At 45.1% G+C, this 18,776-nt stretch overlaps 1 protein-coding gene across 17 annotated transcripts in view; it reads right to left on the bottom strand.

Moving 5' to 3' along the window:
• The window catches only part of LOC137306476 (neurexin-2-like), a 1,403,359-nt gene that overhangs the window by 1,154,257 nt on the left and 230,326 nt on the right, over positions 1–18,776 (bottom strand). For 7 of the 17 annotated variants that reach the window (XM_067975722.1, XM_067975719.1, XM_067975730.1 and 4 more), the window contains exon 5: positions 961–994. The exons of 8 other annotated variants lie outside the window; for them this stretch is intronic. In XM_067975722.1, coding sequence (XP_067831823.1) covers positions 961–994 — 34 coding nt within the window. Of the gene's footprint in view, positions 1–960; positions 995–4,361; positions 4,388–10,668; positions 10,677–14,413; positions 14,436–18,776 lie in introns of all 17 variants that reach the window. 2 more of the 17 variants (XM_067975725.1, XM_067975723.1) reach the window with 2 other exon arrangements.

Here is an 18,776-nt window from a genome sequence, read left to right as displayed (position 1 = left end):
GTACATTAGAGAATTCCTGAGAGTCATCCTTGAGCAAGATACTGTTTGGAATTGAGATCCTCAGCAAAAGTTAGTAAGGCTGGTGGAAACATACAGAAAACGTAATTTTGTGAGGCTTTGCTCCCAGCATGGATGCTCACTGAAGGAGAAAACAAGTCACAGAACTGGTCTAGTAGTGTTATAGCCCTATCTCTCATCCATGCTCCAAACTAGTGGGGCTTTACTCATGAAGCGTAGCCTTGCAAAATTACTCCTACTATAATAATGTCTACCATCGAGGGCAGCATCCGTGGTTATTATAGGTAAAACATCCTGCAATTAACTCCAGCTGACTGGGCAAACTCTCAACATCACTGCAGGAGTGTATTTTTTTTATAGAAAAATTGGTGAAGGGCCAAAGTCCATAGTGCAGGACAAACCAAGGTTAAAAATAGAATGTAAGACCTGCAGCAAAAAAGTAAATGCTTTCGTAAAGAATGTGTTTGCAATTCTGATCAAAATAGCATTCAGAGCAAATTGTTAAAAATTCTTTTTTTCTCAATGTAGGTGATGCTGGCAAGGCCGCACTTATTGTCCATCCCGAGTTGGTGGTGGAGGACTTTCTCTTTGAACCTCTGCACTTCTTGTGGTGATGGTGCTCCCACAATGCTATTAGGTAGGAAATTTTAGGATTTTGACCCAGTGATAATGAAGGAGCAGTGGGTCAAAATATGGTGTGTGACTTGGAGGTGATGCTGTAGCCAGAACACTTGCTCTTGTCTGTCTTAGTAGAAATCACAGGGGAGGGAAGTAGCGTCAAAGTAATTGGTAAGTTTCTGCAGTGCATCCTATACATTGTACAAATTGCAGCCACAATTTGCTGTTGATGGATGGGGTGGATATCGAGCCCAGGGGCACCGATCAAGCGAACTGTTCTATCCTGGATGGTGTCGAAATTCTTGACTGTTGTTGCACCTGCACCCATTCTCCCCCCCCACCCCGTTTCCCCCCCCCCCTCAACCCAAGATGTTGATGCTAGAAATGTAATGATGTTGGTACTGTTGAAGATCATGAGATCGATGGGCTTTCTCTTGTTGAAGATTATCATTACATTGCACGGATCAGATCAAAGCTCTGCAGTCCTGCCACATCCAGTCGTGAATGGTGGTGGACAATTAAACAACTAACGGGAGGAGGAGGCTCTGCAAACATCCCCATTCTCAATGATGGCGGAGTCCAGCACGTGAGTGCAAAAGACAAGGCTGAAGCGTTTGCAACCATCTTCAGCCAGAAGTGCCGAGTGGATAATCCATCTCAGCCTCCTCCCGATATCCCCACCATCACGGAAGCCAGTCTTCGGCCAATTCGATTCACTCCACGTGATATCAAGAAACAGCTGAGTGCACTGGATACAGCAAAGGCTATGGGCCCTGACAACATCCCAGCTGTAGTGCTGAAGACTTGTGCTCCAGAACTAGCTGTGCCTCTAGCCAACCTGTTCCAGTACAGCTACAACACTGGTATCCACCCGACAATGTGGAAAATTGCCCAGGTATGTCCTGTCCACAAAAAGCAGGACAAATCCAATCCGGCCAATTACCGCCCCATCAGTCTACTCTCAATCATCAGCAAAGTGATGGAAGGTGTCGTCGACAGTGCTATCAAGCGGCACTTACTCACCAATAACCTGCTCACCGATGCTCAGTTTGGGTTCCGCCAGGACCACTCGGCTCCAGACCTCATTACAGCCTTGGTCCAAACATGGACAAAAGAGCTGAATTCCAGAAGTGAGGTGAGAGTGACTGCCCTTGACATCAAGGCAGCATTTGACCGAGTGTGGCACCAAGGAGCCCTAGTAAAATTGAAGTCAATGGGAATCAGGGGGAAAACTCTCCAGTGGCTGGAGTCATACCTAGCACAAAGGAAGATGGTAGTGGTTGTTGGAGGCCAATCATCTCAGCCCCAGGGCATTGCTGCAGGAGTTCCTCAGGGCAGTGTCCTAGGCCCAATTATCTTCAGCTGCTTCATCAATGACCTTCCCTCCATCATAAGGTCAGAAATGGGGATGTTCGCTGATGACTGCACAGTGTTCAGTTCCATTCGCAACCCCTCAGATAATGAAGCAGTCCGAGCCTGCATGCAGCAAGACCTGGACAACATCCAGGCTTGGGCTCATAAGTGGCAAGTAACATTCGCGCCAGATAAGTGCCAGGCAATGACCATCTCCAACAAGAGAGAGTCTAACCACCTCCCCTTGACATTCAACGGCATTACCATCGCCAAATCCCCCACCATCAACATCCTGGGGGTCACCATTGACCAGAAACTTAACTGGACCAGCCATATAAATACTGTGGCTACGAGAGCAGGTCAGAGGCTGGGTATTCTGCGGCGAGTGACTCACCTCCTGACTCCCCAAAGCCTTTCCACCATCTACAAGGCACAAGTCAGGAGTGTGATGGAATACTCTCCACTTGCCTGGATGAGTGCAGCTCCAACAACACTCAAGAAGCTCGACACCATCCAAGATAAAGCAGCCCGCTTGATTGGCACCCCATCCACCACCCTAAACATTCACTCCCTTCACCACCGGCGCACTGTGGCTGCAGTGTGCACCATCCACAGGATGCACTGCAGCAACTCGCCAAGGCTTCTTCGACAGCACCTCCCAAACCCGCGACCTCTACCACCTAGAAGGACAAGGGCAGCAGGCGCATGGGAACAACACCACCTGCACGTTCCCCTCCAAGTCACACACCATCCCGACTTGGAAATATATCGCCGTTCCTTCATTGTCGCTGGGTCAAAATCCTGGAACTCCCTTCCTAACAGCACTATGGGAGAACCGTCACCACACGGACTGCAGCGGTTCAAGAAGGCGGCTCACCACCACCTTCTCGAGGGCAATTAGGGATGGGCAATAAATGCCGGCCTTGCCAGAGACGCCCACATCCCATGAACGAATAAAAAAAAAAATGAATGTTACCTACCACTCTGATCTTCAGATGAGGTGAATCAAGAAACTGTGGCTCGGTGATGCCAAGCTTTTGTTTTAAAGGCCTGCAGATTGTAATAGGAAGAGAAGACTGAGGAAGTTAAGGCGTTCCTCAGTCTTGAAATTCTGGGAAAGGATAAGTTAGAGGAGGAAATGGTGCAATGAGTCTTGACTTCGAGTGAGGAATTAGGAAGAGCAAGCAGAACTCATTTATAAAGTTTTGCATTCATTTTTTCCTTGTGACAGATTTGGATTTGTAGCTTCAAAAGTACAAGGGAGGAAAGCTCAGAGGTACAATAATGGATAAAAGTGAGAGACAAAAAAGATTATGAAGGGGTTAAAAGAGAGATGGGAGATTAGAGGTGAGAGACGAATAATGTATCAAACCACAAGCTTTGACTTGTATTTAGTCCAAGAGTATGAGACAAACTGCACGGCTGGTTGGGGGGTGCGGAGAGGTAAGTGGTCAGGTTTTGTTTACGACTGAGACACAGTGATCTGATCATCTCGCTGCACCAGTTACAGCAGAATTAAATACTACCGATCTCTCCTTTAGTATGTAATTACAAACGGAGGATCTTCAAACCACTCTCTGATTAAAATCAATAAATCTTCCATGCATTAGTGATGTCTCTCATCAAATTAATGCATCACTTATATGGAGATCCATAGTCCGTGCCACCACTCCATTCCTATTATTAGCAAGTATCTGATTAAATATTAAATGCTGTCCCAATAGGGTGAGGAGTTTAAACGGATGTGCATTCGGCTTAGATTCAGAACCAGGCCCTGCTAGCTAAGTGCAGTATCTGGACCAGTAATGAGAAATAGAGTAATATTGCCAACATCTATTTAGTCATATTAGCACTAAGTAATTCACTGGAATATACTGCTCTGTCTTGCAGAACATAGAATACTAAGTAAAATGATCTGTCTTCAATCTCCAGTGCTTGATATACACTTCTCCTGTGCTTTAGATCATACTCATTAATAGTGTTTAATTTTTCTTTCGTCTAACAAATTTGACACATGTTATGGCACACAGGACAAAGTAGACAAAAGAGAGCTATTCATACATGTTTAGTATTAAATCAAGAGCTGTCACATTGAGAGTAAAATGGGCGAATTGGTGATTGAGGAGCAGGTATCCGGGAGTTGGGCAGAATGCATTGGCGATGGAGGCACTGGTATTTGTGATTGCGGCTAATTCTTATAGATCACAACCATTCCCCTACGCCAGGATAGATTAACCCTGTGAGGGAGCAATTAATCCCTTTGCCCAACAATGTTTCATCAAAATTTAGAGGAAAACACTCAAAATGGCTCCCCTGATAACTCAGCCAGTATATAACTTAACCATACAGACCAGGAAGTTCCCAGGTTCCACCTTTGGTTTGTGCTGAGTGTGCTGATCTCAGCTGGGCCTTCAAATTGACATCAATACCTTGGGCCAGGGAGGAGAATAACTCAGCCAGGGTTCCCATTCTAGATCATTATCTGGTGACCCCGGCTGGAAAGCTCGTGCATGTGGATATTGGATGTAGACAGCGTTCGGTTTGGCTCTGATGCAGTCACATGTCCTGCCAACGTGCTGCCTGTGCTCCCTCTTTCTTTTAAAAAAAAATCACTTGGGCAAGGTATTGGAGTGTGGTTGGTGTCTATTGAATCATATCCCAAAGTGAATATGTCAAGAAGAGATGGGGGAAATGACACAGCTCCTCTTTAAAAACATGTATCTTACTACTTTTTTTGGACAGTTAGATACTGCTCCAAGATCTGCAAAACATGCCATGGAATGTCCAGCACCACAAATGAAGAGGGGAGCAAGAGGCAGAGGCTGAATTTCTGCCCAAGAAGCTCTTTACTGGAAATACTGTTTAACACATACAAGAAAATAAGAATTTTTAGGAACCAAATAAGACCGTTAGGCAAAACTAGCCAGTCCCTTTTTGAGAAATCAACTCCACCTACTTGCTGTCACATCATTTACCTCAATCCCTTCTCTTTGTAGAATTGCTTCTAATTGTCTCCTGAACCCAATTCCACTGTCTACTTAACTGGCCTTCCCCGATGACTTAGCAAGTTTGGAACAACAGCAAAAAGCAAACAGACTAGGATGCGTTTGTGCTTCAGCATTATATATTAGAGAAGTTTGCAAGCTTTGTGAGAGAGACAATTGAAGAAATGGAATCCAAACAGTGAGAAGTGAGGGACAGACACGGGGGAAAAAAAGTTAAGAAAAGCTTTTTTTAAAAAAGGACATGGGAAAGAGAAATTCCTGAAGGTCTATAAATAGATTAGAATTCAGACAGCTGACTTCACTGAGTCACACAGCCCATTCCCTGATGCAAGAATATCTGCAGATTTCTGCAAAGATCATGTAGTTTCTCAATGTTAATAGATCTGTCAATTAAGGTAATCAGAGGGTCTGTTCAGTTTTTTAGTGTCCCTGAATTGCAGTCATTCAAAAATGATTCATCGGTCATCAGTATACCGTGGAACACTAAGTGGTAGAAATATGACTGTGTTTCACCCATTTCTCGGCTTTAAATCAGCATTCCACATACCAATTTTGCAGTTGGGTGTCACTCGGCAGAAATGTGGCGGCCACCATATTGGCTAAGGTCCTTGGGCGTCCCTGGCAGCTGCCTGAAATGAAAGCTGGGCTCGTTAAAAGATTAAACGAGGCATCCGGCGCTTGAATTAGGACCATTTTGGAAAATTAGTGCCTGGGAGTGTTTGATTTGATTATTCTTAAGCCTACCCAGAAAAACACGGTGCGAACTCTCAGGAATCATGCTGAAGCAGTGGTATTTAAAAGGATCCCCACTTCCATTAAAGTAAGTCTCTGGATAGTGTTTTTCAGCTGCTGGAGATTTTCGGACCATTTTTTGGCTACTTTAGCTGAGTTCGGGATGTTTTTAATATTAAATAGCTGTCGGAGACCTGACTTTTGGCTAGGGTTGTACTCAGTCATTTGACTGGCTGCACCAGTATTGGGAAAGATGGGAATGTTGCTAGGATTGCTATTGAGGCTGCCACACCAGAGGGGACAGCAGCAAGCACAACAGCACAGGCTGGGTATATTGCAACACAATGTCTGACCTCAACTTGACAGAGGAGCAGTGTATGAGGGGGCTTGCACTTCAGCAGACAGGCAGTCACTGGGCTCTGTCACCTGTTGCAGCAACAATTGGAGCCAAACACCAGGGCACACAGCACTGCCTATGGCTGTGAACATTACAGTGGCCCTCAACTTCTATGCCACTGGCTCATTCCAGGCTGGAACAGGTAACATAAGCAACATCAGTCAATTTGCTGGTGACTAGATGTTCCTCTTACATAACTAAAAATATAAAGACCTACATCAATGCAATAAAAAAAATCTCTTTACTTCACATCTTATATATTCTGCATTTAAAATTTTTTCCTTCTCTTAATATTGAACTGAAATCACCCAAGTGCAATTCCTTAGTGCCTGGTCTCCATACTCGTTTACTTATTCCAGTGTTTCTCTGAGGTGGTTCACATGTTGCAGGAGCCTGGGAGGTGGAAGGCTGCTGATCAATCATTGAGGGCACTTAAGATGGCCATGGTGGGCGACCTCGAGTAACACAGGGCCTAGTTGCAGAGTGCCGCGTCTCTGCATCGGCCAAGGCAGTCAGCGCCAGTTGGCTGTGTGGAACTAACAAAGGCACTGGGTCAGGGGCTGGCAGGAGAACAGGCATCCTGTCATCCTGAGAGAGAACAGCATAAGTCTCTCCCTTGGAGCCAATGCCATGGGGCTGTGCTTCTACACTCCCACTGCTCTGCATAAGAACAGAGTGAAGGAGTGTAGTGACGCCCTGGAAGACCCCATTCATGCTCTCCTTCCTGGACTAAAAGCCTGAGGAGCTGCTAGTCCTCAGAGCCACTATGGCAGCAGTCTGGGCTCCCAGCAAATCTGTCACCAGAGGCTCCATCATTGTGGGTCTCACTACAGTGTTCATAGAGCTGATCTTTCACCCCATGGTTGACGGTATGGTCACATGCAGTGCTCGACGACCCCACACAAGTTGGAGCTGGACGCCTCCATTGTGGGCAAACTCGCTATCAGGCTGCCCAGTGCACTTAAAAGATCCTGGTGAATAGAAATCCACCTTTTAATGTAGGCTGTGCCCTCAGGGTCTCCATCTACGCCCTCTGAAATAGGGCTAGGATGCGAGTTCTCCCTCCGGCAAGCTGCTTCTTGGGCTGTCCCGTCACCTTGCCCATGTTAGTGCACAGTGAGTCTTCCAGTGCAGATCTCTCTAGCCTATCCTGTGAAGTACATGTAGTGCCACTTTGAGTTGATGCTTGCTACAGTAAGGTTGAATGACATTGTGCTACCATGAGTGCTGAACGTTTCCAGCCCCTCAGCCTCTAGGTGCTCCACAATGCTTCACTTGAAAGGGAAGATTGGGACAAGGAACGGAAAAGTAAAGGACTTGCATTTCTATCGCGCCTTTCATGACCTGAGGATATGCAAAAGCACTTCATAGCCAATGAAGCACTTCATAGCCAATGAAGCACTTGTTGAAATGTCGTCACTGTTGTAGAGAAATGCAGCAGCCAATTTACGCACAGAAAGATCCCACAAACAGCCATGAGTTACATGACCAGATAATCTGTTTTTAGTGATGTTGGTTAAAGGATAAATATTAACCAAAACGCCGGGGAGAACTCCCCTGCTCTTCTTTGAATAGTGCCATAGCATCTTTTATGTCCACCTGAGAGAGAAGACGAGGCCTCGGTTTAACACTTCATCTGAAAGACAGCATCTCCGAGAGTGCAGCGCTTCCTCAGTGTCAGCCTGGATTATGTGCTCAAGCTTTTGGAGTGGGACTTGAACCCACAACCTTCTGACTCCGAGGCGGGAGTCCTAAGGCGGACATGACTGACAAGGATTAGCAATTAGTGTCAATGATAAGCAGAGACAGATGAGTGGCTGCTGCTGCACTTTCTCTGTCAAAATGTGTGAGGGTGATATGTGAGTGAGAAGAGTTGAGTGTAAGATAGCCAAAAATCTTGCAGCATGTATGCTCCAGCCTCGCTACGGCCTTCATGCAACCAGTCCCCAAGATCTCCATGACATCCTCCTTGATTTGGAGGAAGAGAACCTGAATGAAGGCTCTCCTTCCCTCCTTCTCCTTTTTATTGCTTGCAAGCCTGCCCTGCAAGAAAGAAGGAAGAGTGAGTGGTAGCCTAGTGAGATGCTTTGAGGATGTGTATGTCAAGGTGAATATTGGTGCTGGTATGTGAAGGGTAGTAGAGGTGTGAGGAGGTGAAGGTAGTAATACTGAGGAGAGTAGGAAGTGAAGAGTGTGGCAGACGGAGGTGGAGTGAAGTGTGCTGCAGCTGGGGCTTCAGGTAGTGCAGGGTTATGCAGCAAGTAATGCAAGATCGTAGTTAGGAGCTTTACCTTAGCAACCCTGGTCAGGTTATTAAACTTCTGCATTGCTGATCCAAATCCGTGGGGCAATGCTCCTGGCACTAACCTGTTCTACCACCACTGCCCACTGCTGCCGAACAGCTTGGTGGGATATCTTCCTGCCACCTGGTGGGAAGAGGGCGTCCCTCCTCCTGCCGACCTCCCCCACCAAGATCTCCAATGCTGCATCCGAGAAGCGGGGAGCTCTTGAAGTTTCTCCTTGGCCTGTCATGTTGGAAAGTGGCTTCCAGTTGCCTACAGCCAAGGCCCAACTCTCCTCTAAGAGGAGCTGACTGCCTTTAAATTGTGCCAGGAATATTCTCGAACCCCCCCCACCCCCCCGGGACTGGGCGAGCTGCCAATGCAACCAAAGCTGGCAGCCCATCTATTTAATAACACGGGCTCCTGACCAAGTTTACTTCCCAGTTCCACCCATGTGATTAGGCGCACAATTTGTGCGCAGCGCCGAGACTGGACCTGAAACAGGCCACGATTAATTTGTGCCCCTATGTGTCCCAGGAACACTGCATTAGGAGAGATCAGAATGCTGTGAATTTGAGGAATTCTCCACCAGAATAGTGCTGAACGTTCTGACTCTCAGGAGCTCTCCACTGGGATAGAGCTGACCATTCTGAAAGCAACATATTCTCCATTATGAAAGAGTGTGAATTTCCTCTGGAATCCCAGGAACTCTCCACTGTTAGAACATAACCCTCTATTGTGTTAGTACCAAACACTGCAATTACAGGGAGTTCTCTATTAGCAAGGAAAGGGAACAGTGAGAAAGTTAGAAATCAGAATTAAAAATTACTTTGAGATTGGGTTTGAGACTTCTGGCTGTGCTACAAGTGACCTGTGAATGCCTGATGCAAATACCAAATAGAAGCATCCCACACTCCATTACTAATATCCCTCACCTTGATGTGCATAAAAATGTTTAAATTATTGTTATAGTCTCCACCTCAGTAGCCACTTGTAGCAAAGCATTCCAGGTTCTAATAATACTCTATGTAACAAAAATATCTTCAAACTTTCCCCTTTGTTCTTCTTTCCTTCTATGCTCCTGTGTATAAAACCCAGGATGCCATTTGCTTTTTTTATGGTCTTTTTAACTGCATTCACACTTTTAAACACGAAGTACTCGAGGGTGGCCAAAAAGAGCCGCTACCTTCAAGAGAGAAGCAGGGAAAACGGGCTGAGTAAATATAACCGCACAATACAGAAGGTTCACTAGATTAATTCCTGGAATGAGAGGGTTGTCCTATGATGAGAGATTGAGTAGAATGGGTCTATACTCTTTGGAGTTTAGAAAAAGGAGAGGTGATCTCATTGAAACATATAAGATTCTGAGGGGGCTTGACAGGGTAGATGCTGAGAGATTGTTTCCCCTGGCTGGAGAGTCCAGAACTAGGGGACATAGTTTCAGGATAAGGGGTCGGCCATTTAAAACTGAGATGAGGAGGAATTTCTTCACACAGAGGGTTGTGAATCTTTGGAATTCTCTACCCCAGAGGGCTGTGGATGCTGAGACGTTGAGTATATTCAAGGCTGAGATATAGATTTTTGGACTCTAGGGGAATCAAGGGATATGGGGATCGGACGTGAAAGTGGAGTTGAGGTTGAAAATCAGCCATAATCTTGTCGAATGGCGGAGCAGGCTCGAGAGGCCATACAACCTACTCCTGCTCCTATTTCTGATGTTCTTATACATTCTCTCAAGCTCTGGCTCAGGCTCAGCATTTACAAAGTTAATAAGTTACACAGATGGAGTAAATCATTTTCAAGGCCTTTCTATGATTAGCAACTGAATCATCTTGAAAGCTGTGGTTGAACTAAAGAAATGACAGAAAACTGGATTTTCTTTTAACAGATGCACAGTGTCATTGTACATCACTATATTTATCGGCCTAGAAATTTGGGTGTGCAGAGTACAATCCCTGTGCCTGAACGGTGAGGCCTGAGTTGCCCCCGATATTGGGTCTCGGGCCTCAGTTTCATGAAGGGGATGAGTTGCATAGAGTAAGAGGCAACACACCCGGCAAAGCGCCTTTGAAGATTGGACGCTGCTAGCATCGCAGTGGCCCTCAGGTAAGTGAGGAAGGGTGCTGACCAAGCGGGGGAGCGCTAACCGGGTGAGGAGGGAGCTGCGCCCAGGGGTAGGGAACCGTTTTTTTTGGCGCGTTTCCAGCTCGTAATGAGTGTGCGCTTCCTGCCCGCCATATCGGAGGTCGTTTAGTGCCTGAACAATGGGCACTACATGGCCGAATTTCTAAGCTATCATTTTTGTTTCTTGTGGTGCCCCTGTGGATGGGTGGGCATGACTTAATTTAACAGATAAAGCTGCACAGAACCTATTTTAAATAAAACACAGTCTCACAAGTTTCAACTGAGAGCATTGAAAAGCATGGTTAAAGTGGAGTAATTGTGCCATGATGACAAGATGAGTTTTTAAAGGCCCCCTCAATGGCCCATTGGGTAAATGTACCACCCAGTGTAGCACTAAGCCATATAGCTTGATTTCTTGGTTACTGCTGAGTTAGCAGGTCTCAATTGCAACACCGATAAAAGATTTGGAAATGGACAAAAGGAAAAGGCAGTAAGGCCTGTTTTTTATGACTAGATATTGAAACATCAATAATAGAGCATTAGTGGTGACTCTTGGATTTACCAGCACCTTTGGCAACCAATACTTAACTTTGAACACTAAAACAACAGTAATATTAGAAGGTTGTGCTAGCAAGGGTCTCCTTTGTCAGAGTGGAAATAGGCAAAATTCACTTTTATCAATACTATAATAATTATCACTCCTCCAAACTTTCCCCTCTTGTTCCACCTACGCTCCAAAAAATGCCCTACACGCTCCTTTTCCTCCTCTGCATCCCTCAACCTGTTGAAATCAGGACTCATTGCACCACCTGCACTCTAACTCGTTCCTGCCCATGAGTTCAAAACTGTGCCATTGCTTATCCCCCTCAGTCTTACCCTTCTACAATCCACATGCTTTTTAAATCCAATCGTGAAACTCCCACGATGACTTACCAGGTAAATGCATTGCGTAAGGTCCCTGGTGTGTACTGAGTTCGGTGACTTAAACCAGGGGGGAGCAGTCGAGGTGCGACAATAGACTTCAGTTCAGTTACGGAAAATCAGCCAGGGTTACTACCTCTGATTGCTGTCAGGAGGCCCTGCTGGAAAGTGCCCATGTGGATGTCAATTGAGAACAGGATTGGGTTCAGCTTTGATGTTTTCCACAGTAGAGTTGACGTCTCCACTATGTCACTGAGACCTTTGTGGGGTGCTAGATGAAACTGCCCTATTTACTGACATGAGTGACTTAGCTGCCTGCTAAGTAGATTGAACACGTGCGTATGTCCAGCTGAAATCAGATGCTCCTTGAGCATGTATGCAGGCACAGAATGTATAGAGATAATTAAGTCAGTGCCCATATATACCTCAAGGAAGGAATTGTGAATCACCACTCAGTGTGCAGATAGCTCCATGATGGAAGAGACACCAGTATATATCAGAGTGCTATATCAATGGTTCAATTCAAAGGCTTTTTAGTACAAGTCATTAGAATCACAAGGACGCGTGAATTCCATGCTGTGATAAGAAAGAAAGCATTGCAGTTATAGAGCATCGCATCATCTGCCCAGTAAGTCCCAACAGATTCGCATTAAAAAGATCCCGTGGCACCATTTGAGGAGAAGCAGGGAGTTCTTCTGATGTCCTGGCCAACATTCATTCCTCAACTAATACTAAAAACAAATTAACTGGTCATTTATTTCATTTGTTGTTAATGGGACCTTGCTGTGCGCAACTTAGGTTGTCCCATTTACCTATATAACAATTACAGCACCTCAAAGCTAAATCATTGGCTGTGAAGCACTTTGGCATGTCTTGAGGACATGAAAGATGCCACATAAATGTAAGAGCTTTCTTTCTTATTACTGTAGTTTAGTTCTATGTGGAGGACTGCTACTACAACCAGCATAAATGTTTATCCACTGCCTTCTAACTAAAGAAGTGCTCCTTTATCAGATAATCAGTAAAACAGAATCAGCGAGTCTACTGGAGAGTGTTTCTCTGCCAAATAATATGAGAAATTCTTTCAGTTGTCAAAGAAAATTAGAATCATTGGGGTCATAGTTCATCTGTGCAGGCTGACGATTTTGGAGTAATGAGGTTGGGAGTTATTAAGTTTAATGATGATTTGCCGGAGAGCTGAACCGCCTGGTTCCTGGCAGTGGGGCCTGGTTTAATTAGATTCACGTTGTCATTTGGCACCCAGTGTAATTCAGGCTGACGCTGCTCTTTGATCCCAGCTGGAATTCACGGAAGCCAATTAGGAATCTGTTTGATAGAGCGGAGAATGAGGGTGGGGAGGGCAGGCTGTGGGAGTGAGACAGGGTGAGATGGTAGAAGGTGTGTAACTGTGTGACTGCCACATGGATGCGATAATGCAAGATGTGTGACTGAGACAGGGATGAGATGATGGAGGTTGTGTGGCTGTATGAGTAGGACAGGGACGAAGACAGTGGAAGATGAGTGACTATGTTAAGGATGGGAATCTTTCAAATCAACATCCACTTGAGCCAGCTGCTTCCAATTCTCAGTTGTCTCTCACAGCCAACCACACCTAACAGCCACCTGGCCAAAGAGCGGCGAGCTGCATCAGGATGCCTGTTTGACATCCGCTGCTAGCCTGCCAAATTCAAATAAGATCTGGGCCTCAAAATCATAGCTGTCTCTTTGCCGCTGGTCAGCCACTCAAAAGTTAAAATCAACCCCATTTGAACCGTGAAAAATACTTAGTAGCATAATTACAGATTCTCCCCTTCCACAACTTGGGCTGTGTCTGGAGAGAGCGCTTTGAGCTGTACTGGTGGTTGCACGTATTGAATTATAATGTGATTTTTGCAACAGGGCATTCAAACTGATATGCTAAATAAACCTACGACAATACCGTGATGGGTGCAGCTGTTGCATTAGGAATTACCTGTACTGTATTTGTCAAAAGCACAGGTAATGCCTCAGTTCATAAATAAACATGCATATGAATATATATCTATAATATTAAAAAATCTTACATCTGCACTTACTTCCTGTCTGCACCATTTGACTCCCTGTTACCAAATTTTAGCGCACATTTTGTGACAGCTTTTTCCATTATGAATTGTTATGTCTACATTTATAATAGAAAATATCTATGTAAACTTCTCATGCTGTAATTACACCCTCCTGCACCTGGATGCATTGTAGTGGTATCACTGGCAGTAGGATGTAATTACATCATTACAAGATTTCATTATAAAAATGGACTCAGGAATTTATAATGGAAAAATTGACACCTGCAGCCTTTATCTTCTTTCCCTTATAGTGGGAGGTGGTGTGGTGGGGAATTCAATGTAGACAAATGTGAGGTCATCCACTTTGGATCAAAAAAGGATAGGACAGGGTACTTTCTAAATGGTAAAAAGTTAAAAACAGTGGATGTATCCAAAGGGACTTAGGGGTTCAGGAACATTGATCACTGAAGTGTCATGAACAGGTGCAGAAAATAATCAAGAAGGCTAATGGAATGCTGGTCTTTATATTGAGAGGACTAGCGTACAAGGGGGCAGAAGTTATGCTGCAGCTATACAAAACCCTGGTGAGACCGCACCTGGAGTATTGTGAGCAGTTCTGGGCACCGCACCTTCGGAAGGATATATTGGCCTTGGAGGGAGTGCAGCGTAGGTTTACTAGAATGATACCCGGACTTCAAGGGTTAAGTTACGAGGGGAAATTACACAAATTGGGGTTGTATTCTCTGGAGTTTCGAAGGTTAAGGGGTGATCTGATCGAAGTTTATAAGATATTAAGGGGAACAGATAGGGTGGATAGAGAGAAACTATTTCCGCTGGATGGGGATTTTAGGAGTAGGGGGCACAGTCTAAAAATTAGAGCCAGACCTTTCAGGAGCGAGATTAGAAAACATTTCTACACACAAAAGGTGATAGAAGTTTGGAACTCTCTTCCGCAAACGTCAATTGATACTAGCTCAATTGCTAAATTTAAATCTGAGATAGATAGCTTTTTGGCAACCAAAGGTATTAAGGGATATGGGCCAAAGGCAGGTATATGGAGCTAGATCACAGATCAGCCATGATCTTATCAAATGGCGGAGCAGGCACGAGGGGCTGAAGGGCCTACTCCTGTTCCTATGTTCCTATGAAAGGATGTGGAGATGCCGGTGATGGATTTTACCTGAAGAAGGAGGAAGCCTCCGAAAGCTTGTAGATTTCAAATAAAATCGTTGGACTATAACTTGGTGTTGTAAAATTGTTTACCTATGAAAGGAGCTACCAAGGGGCAGTAGGCTGCATTTGTGTTGGGGGCTGCAGGGAAATGTGACCCTCAATGGCTCCTTTTGCCTTTCCCTCCCCAATCATTCGTGCCTCTCCATCCCCTCACTCCCATCATGTTTCTTACTCCTTCACCATTCCCGTACCCCTTCTCCTGCCAACCACACCTTCATACCCATCACTCCTCCTACCTCTTCCCCTCTGAACTACCCGCTCAACTCCATATCATCCTCCCCTTTATGCCGCTGTCGCTCATCTCACCCTTAAACCCCCCCCCCCACACCCATTTGCTCCCCCCAAAGACAGATGGCAAGAGGACAGAGACACCCCCCTCCATCCTCAACCAGTTTACTTCCTCCCTTTGCCCACTTTCTCATCTCCTTCAAAGAAGCTTTGTTTGCTTACAAAACCCAACTTTTTAAAAACAAAACATTTGAATAAGGAAGGCTGCTTTTCCCTCCAATTGTGTCTTTTTCACTCCCTCCCTGTTACCTAGGTGTTAGAAATTAGAATCTCTGTAGGCATTTAGCATGACCTTTCAGCCCTTCACCCCTCTCTCTCTCTCTCTCTCATCCCTGCTCATTCCCTGACTCCAATCTCACTCAGTCTGTTACTTTCTAATGTTGATAGAAGGCAAAAAAAAGCCTATAACAGATGCATAATCAGAACACTGAAAGTTTATCTTTCTCTCTCATGCAGCCTCTCTTTTAAAAAAAAAACGCTAAATATGAATTTTACCTCAGTAAAGCTTTTAAGATTTATCCTCTAGTATTTCTTCAAATCATTTTGAAAAACTTTCGAGCAGGAACTGGTAGAAGCTAAAGGAAAAAATATTCATTGGTGTAGCCGACAGAACTGTACTGATCCATTCTGGGAAATTTGGTACACCACACATACTCAGACTGCACAAACCAAATTTAACTCACAGCATCACAACTCTGGGCAAAAATATCAACACCCAGCCCATGTTTTTAGGAGAGGCTGAGGCTTCCAAGTAAAAACATGAATGAAGATAGTAAAAGATACAATTCAATGGTTCCGTTTATCATGTTATTGTGGGAACCCATTAACAATATTGTGCAATCAAGGTGACAAGTATATCATAGGGGTTTTCCATTATAATTGTGAGGAGTCTTACAACACCAGGTTATAGTCCAACAGCTTTATTTAAAATCACAAGCTTTCGGAGGCTTCTTCCTTCGTCAGGTGACGAAGGAGGAAGCCTCCGAAAGCTTGTGATTTTAAATAAAGCTGTTGGACTATAACCTGGTGTTGTAAGACTGCTTACATTTGTTCACCCCAGTCCATCACCGGCATCTCCACATCATTATAATTGTGGACATAGAACTTAAAAAGTGCGATTAAAGATGTGAAAACAGGAATTAGTCAAGTGGTACAGACAGAAAGTGCATGCAGATGTAAAATTTTATATCAGTTGACTTTCCGAGGTATTGCACACCGGGAATCAAGACCATGTCTGGTATTTAGATCAAGCAGGTTAGAAGATGGTGACATAACTGGGCCCAGGTAGGAGAGGGGGTCAGGGGTGGGGGGCAGGAGGCAGATAGGAGAGAGAGAGAGAGAGGAGGCGAGGCAGATGGGCAAAGGTGAATGAGGACAATAAAGGAGTGCTTGACACTGGTGCAGGACCCATTTACTTCACAGTGGGAGAAGGAAATGGAAGGTGGGGTGTGGGAGGTGATCGGGGAGACTGACAGTTTTGGGGGGAGGGGAGTGTGGGTTGATGACTGGCTTTCTGCTCTCTGGCTGGTTGGGCAGCTTCCTTTTACTCGGGTGGATGGTGGGGTTCCTGATTTCAGCTCGGGAAAGGACGTCCCTGGTTTCTGGTCAGAGAGAGTTGTGGGGATAGGTGCCAAGATTTTGACTCTGGGCAAGAGGGCTTGTGTCATAATTTCTGCTCAGTGGGCAAACGGTGGGTTGACTTGGGACGTAGATTTAATGACTACGGTATGTGCCTCAGCTTGTAATTAGTGGGGGGTAGGGGGCAGAGGGGCTGATCACTGGTCAATGAGGGAGTTCTGCATTCTCTGGTCAATGGGGTAGGGGTCCAATTCAAAAGGGAAGCGAACTGTGGTGCAATGTATGCCCAGTGGTAGTGGGGGGGGCGCGGTGTTAATGTATGCTTACTGCTGAGAAGTGTATACACACCATCTCTGCTCTGGGTGAGATTGGAATTGCTCTCTGCTCAATAGGAGACAGGGGGAACTGTACTTTAGGACTTTTCCTGAAAAATGCTTCAGTTCCATGTTTATCTGCTCTTTGGGTTGCAATGGCACGCACGTCGCTGAGTCATTAGTCCTCTTTACGCGGTTCCGTTCTTCTGTTTCCAATGTTTTCGAACTTAGCTGCACCCCCGTACACTATTAGATTCAAGCCAATCTACTGCTTTGTTTCCCCCTTTTCCGTGGGCTACCTTAAGCAGCCAGATTTGGTAGGTTTGTAATCGGACAAACCAGGATTTTGTTTCTGAGCCTCTGTTTCTGATGTTTCTACAGTTTTCTGCGTACGATGCAATTCATTCCATGCCGATCTACTGCATTTGGTTGCAATTATTTCCGCAGTAGACCAGCGCTCAGCTGCGTGGCCAGGTTCGGTGAGTTCAACAGGCTCGCCGATAGACTCGGACACTCAATGTTTAGTTTCAGCAGCTTCATGCCGTTGACAATAGAAGGCTTACGAATTCTGACGGCAAGGGGTGCTTTATACTATTGTCTGTTTGCTTGGCAATTTCCTGGTAGACCGTACATGCGATTTTTTTTGGTCCAAAATGTATAGCTGGATATTATTCAGGGTGGAGTTCAGGCCAATCACGCAATGCTACGATTACACTGACGCCCACTGATGTAGTAGCTTTAGAATCCTGAGACCATTCACAGTTCATGTGTATATATGTGGGTTTTTTTAATTCATTCATGGGATGTGGGCACCGCTGGCAAGGCCAGCATTTATTACCTATCCCTAATTGTCCTTGAGAAGGGGGTGGTGAGCCGCCCTCTTGAACCGCTGCAGTCCGTGTGGTGAGGGTGCTCCCACAGAACTGTTAGGTAGGGAGTTCCAGGATTTTGACCCAGCGATATATTTCCAAGTCAGGACGGTGTGTGACTTGGAAGGGAACGTGCAGGTGGTGGTGTTCCCATGCGCGCGCGTGTATGTGTGTGACACTGCCTACTGATAAACTATACAAATTCCTTGATTAGATTCCAGCCTGTAACTCACTCCCAGGTATACACTAATCTATATTTAAACCACCCAAACCCCTCAATTAGATTCCAGCCTGCTGGGTGTCCGTTATGCTGTATGTAAACCATTTAAACCTCAAAATTAGATTCCAGCCTGTAACTCACTCCCGAGTATCTGTTAATTTACGTGCAAATCCACAAGGACGTCTAATGCATTAGGCACATCCTACAGCACAGAACAGACACATTGCTCTATAGATTGGTGGGGTACATTTATTTGTTTTGAAAGCACCTGCTTTTGTGACTCCAGCTGAAGATTCAGGCCTGATGATGAAGAATGAAGACATTTATAGTGGGATGTCAAGCTCGTAAAAAGGGACAGCACATGAATTGAGCTTTATTCCTACTATAATTCATTCCCAGGACATAAAAACTATGGAACACCTCCCTTCCTCCTCTAATTGACAGGCTTGGTGTCATCTAACCATTACTTCCCCTTTCATCTCATCTCATATCTTCTCTCCTACTTTTTTTAACCTTGATGGTGTCATCTACCATGGTGTCCATCAGCTCGGTTTCTCAATTTTTACAAAATGATGGGTTTTGTGGGATGAACGTCAATTGTTTTATCTGACACTAGTTACTTCGCTCAGTCTGCCTTTAAACAAATTAAGTTGCATTCAGTGGCAAATATTCTTCAATCTGAAATCTTTCTCTTGTTCTCAGTTTAACTCGCTCTTTCCCAAGAGCTGAAAACTGTGGAACTCCTTACCTCCATTAGTCTTTTGTTCCTCCTGCAATCTTCG

The sequence above is a fragment of the Heptranchias perlo genome, chromosome 43 (genome assembly GCF_035084215.1).
Source record: "Heptranchias perlo isolate sHepPer1 chromosome 43, sHepPer1.hap1, whole genome shotgun sequence".
NCBI classification, from domain to species: domain Eukaryota; kingdom Metazoa; phylum Chordata; class Chondrichthyes; order Hexanchiformes; family Hexanchidae; genus Heptranchias; species Heptranchias perlo.
Note: the sequence above shows the minus strand (reverse complement) of the source record. Positions and strands in the feature narration are given on the sequence as shown.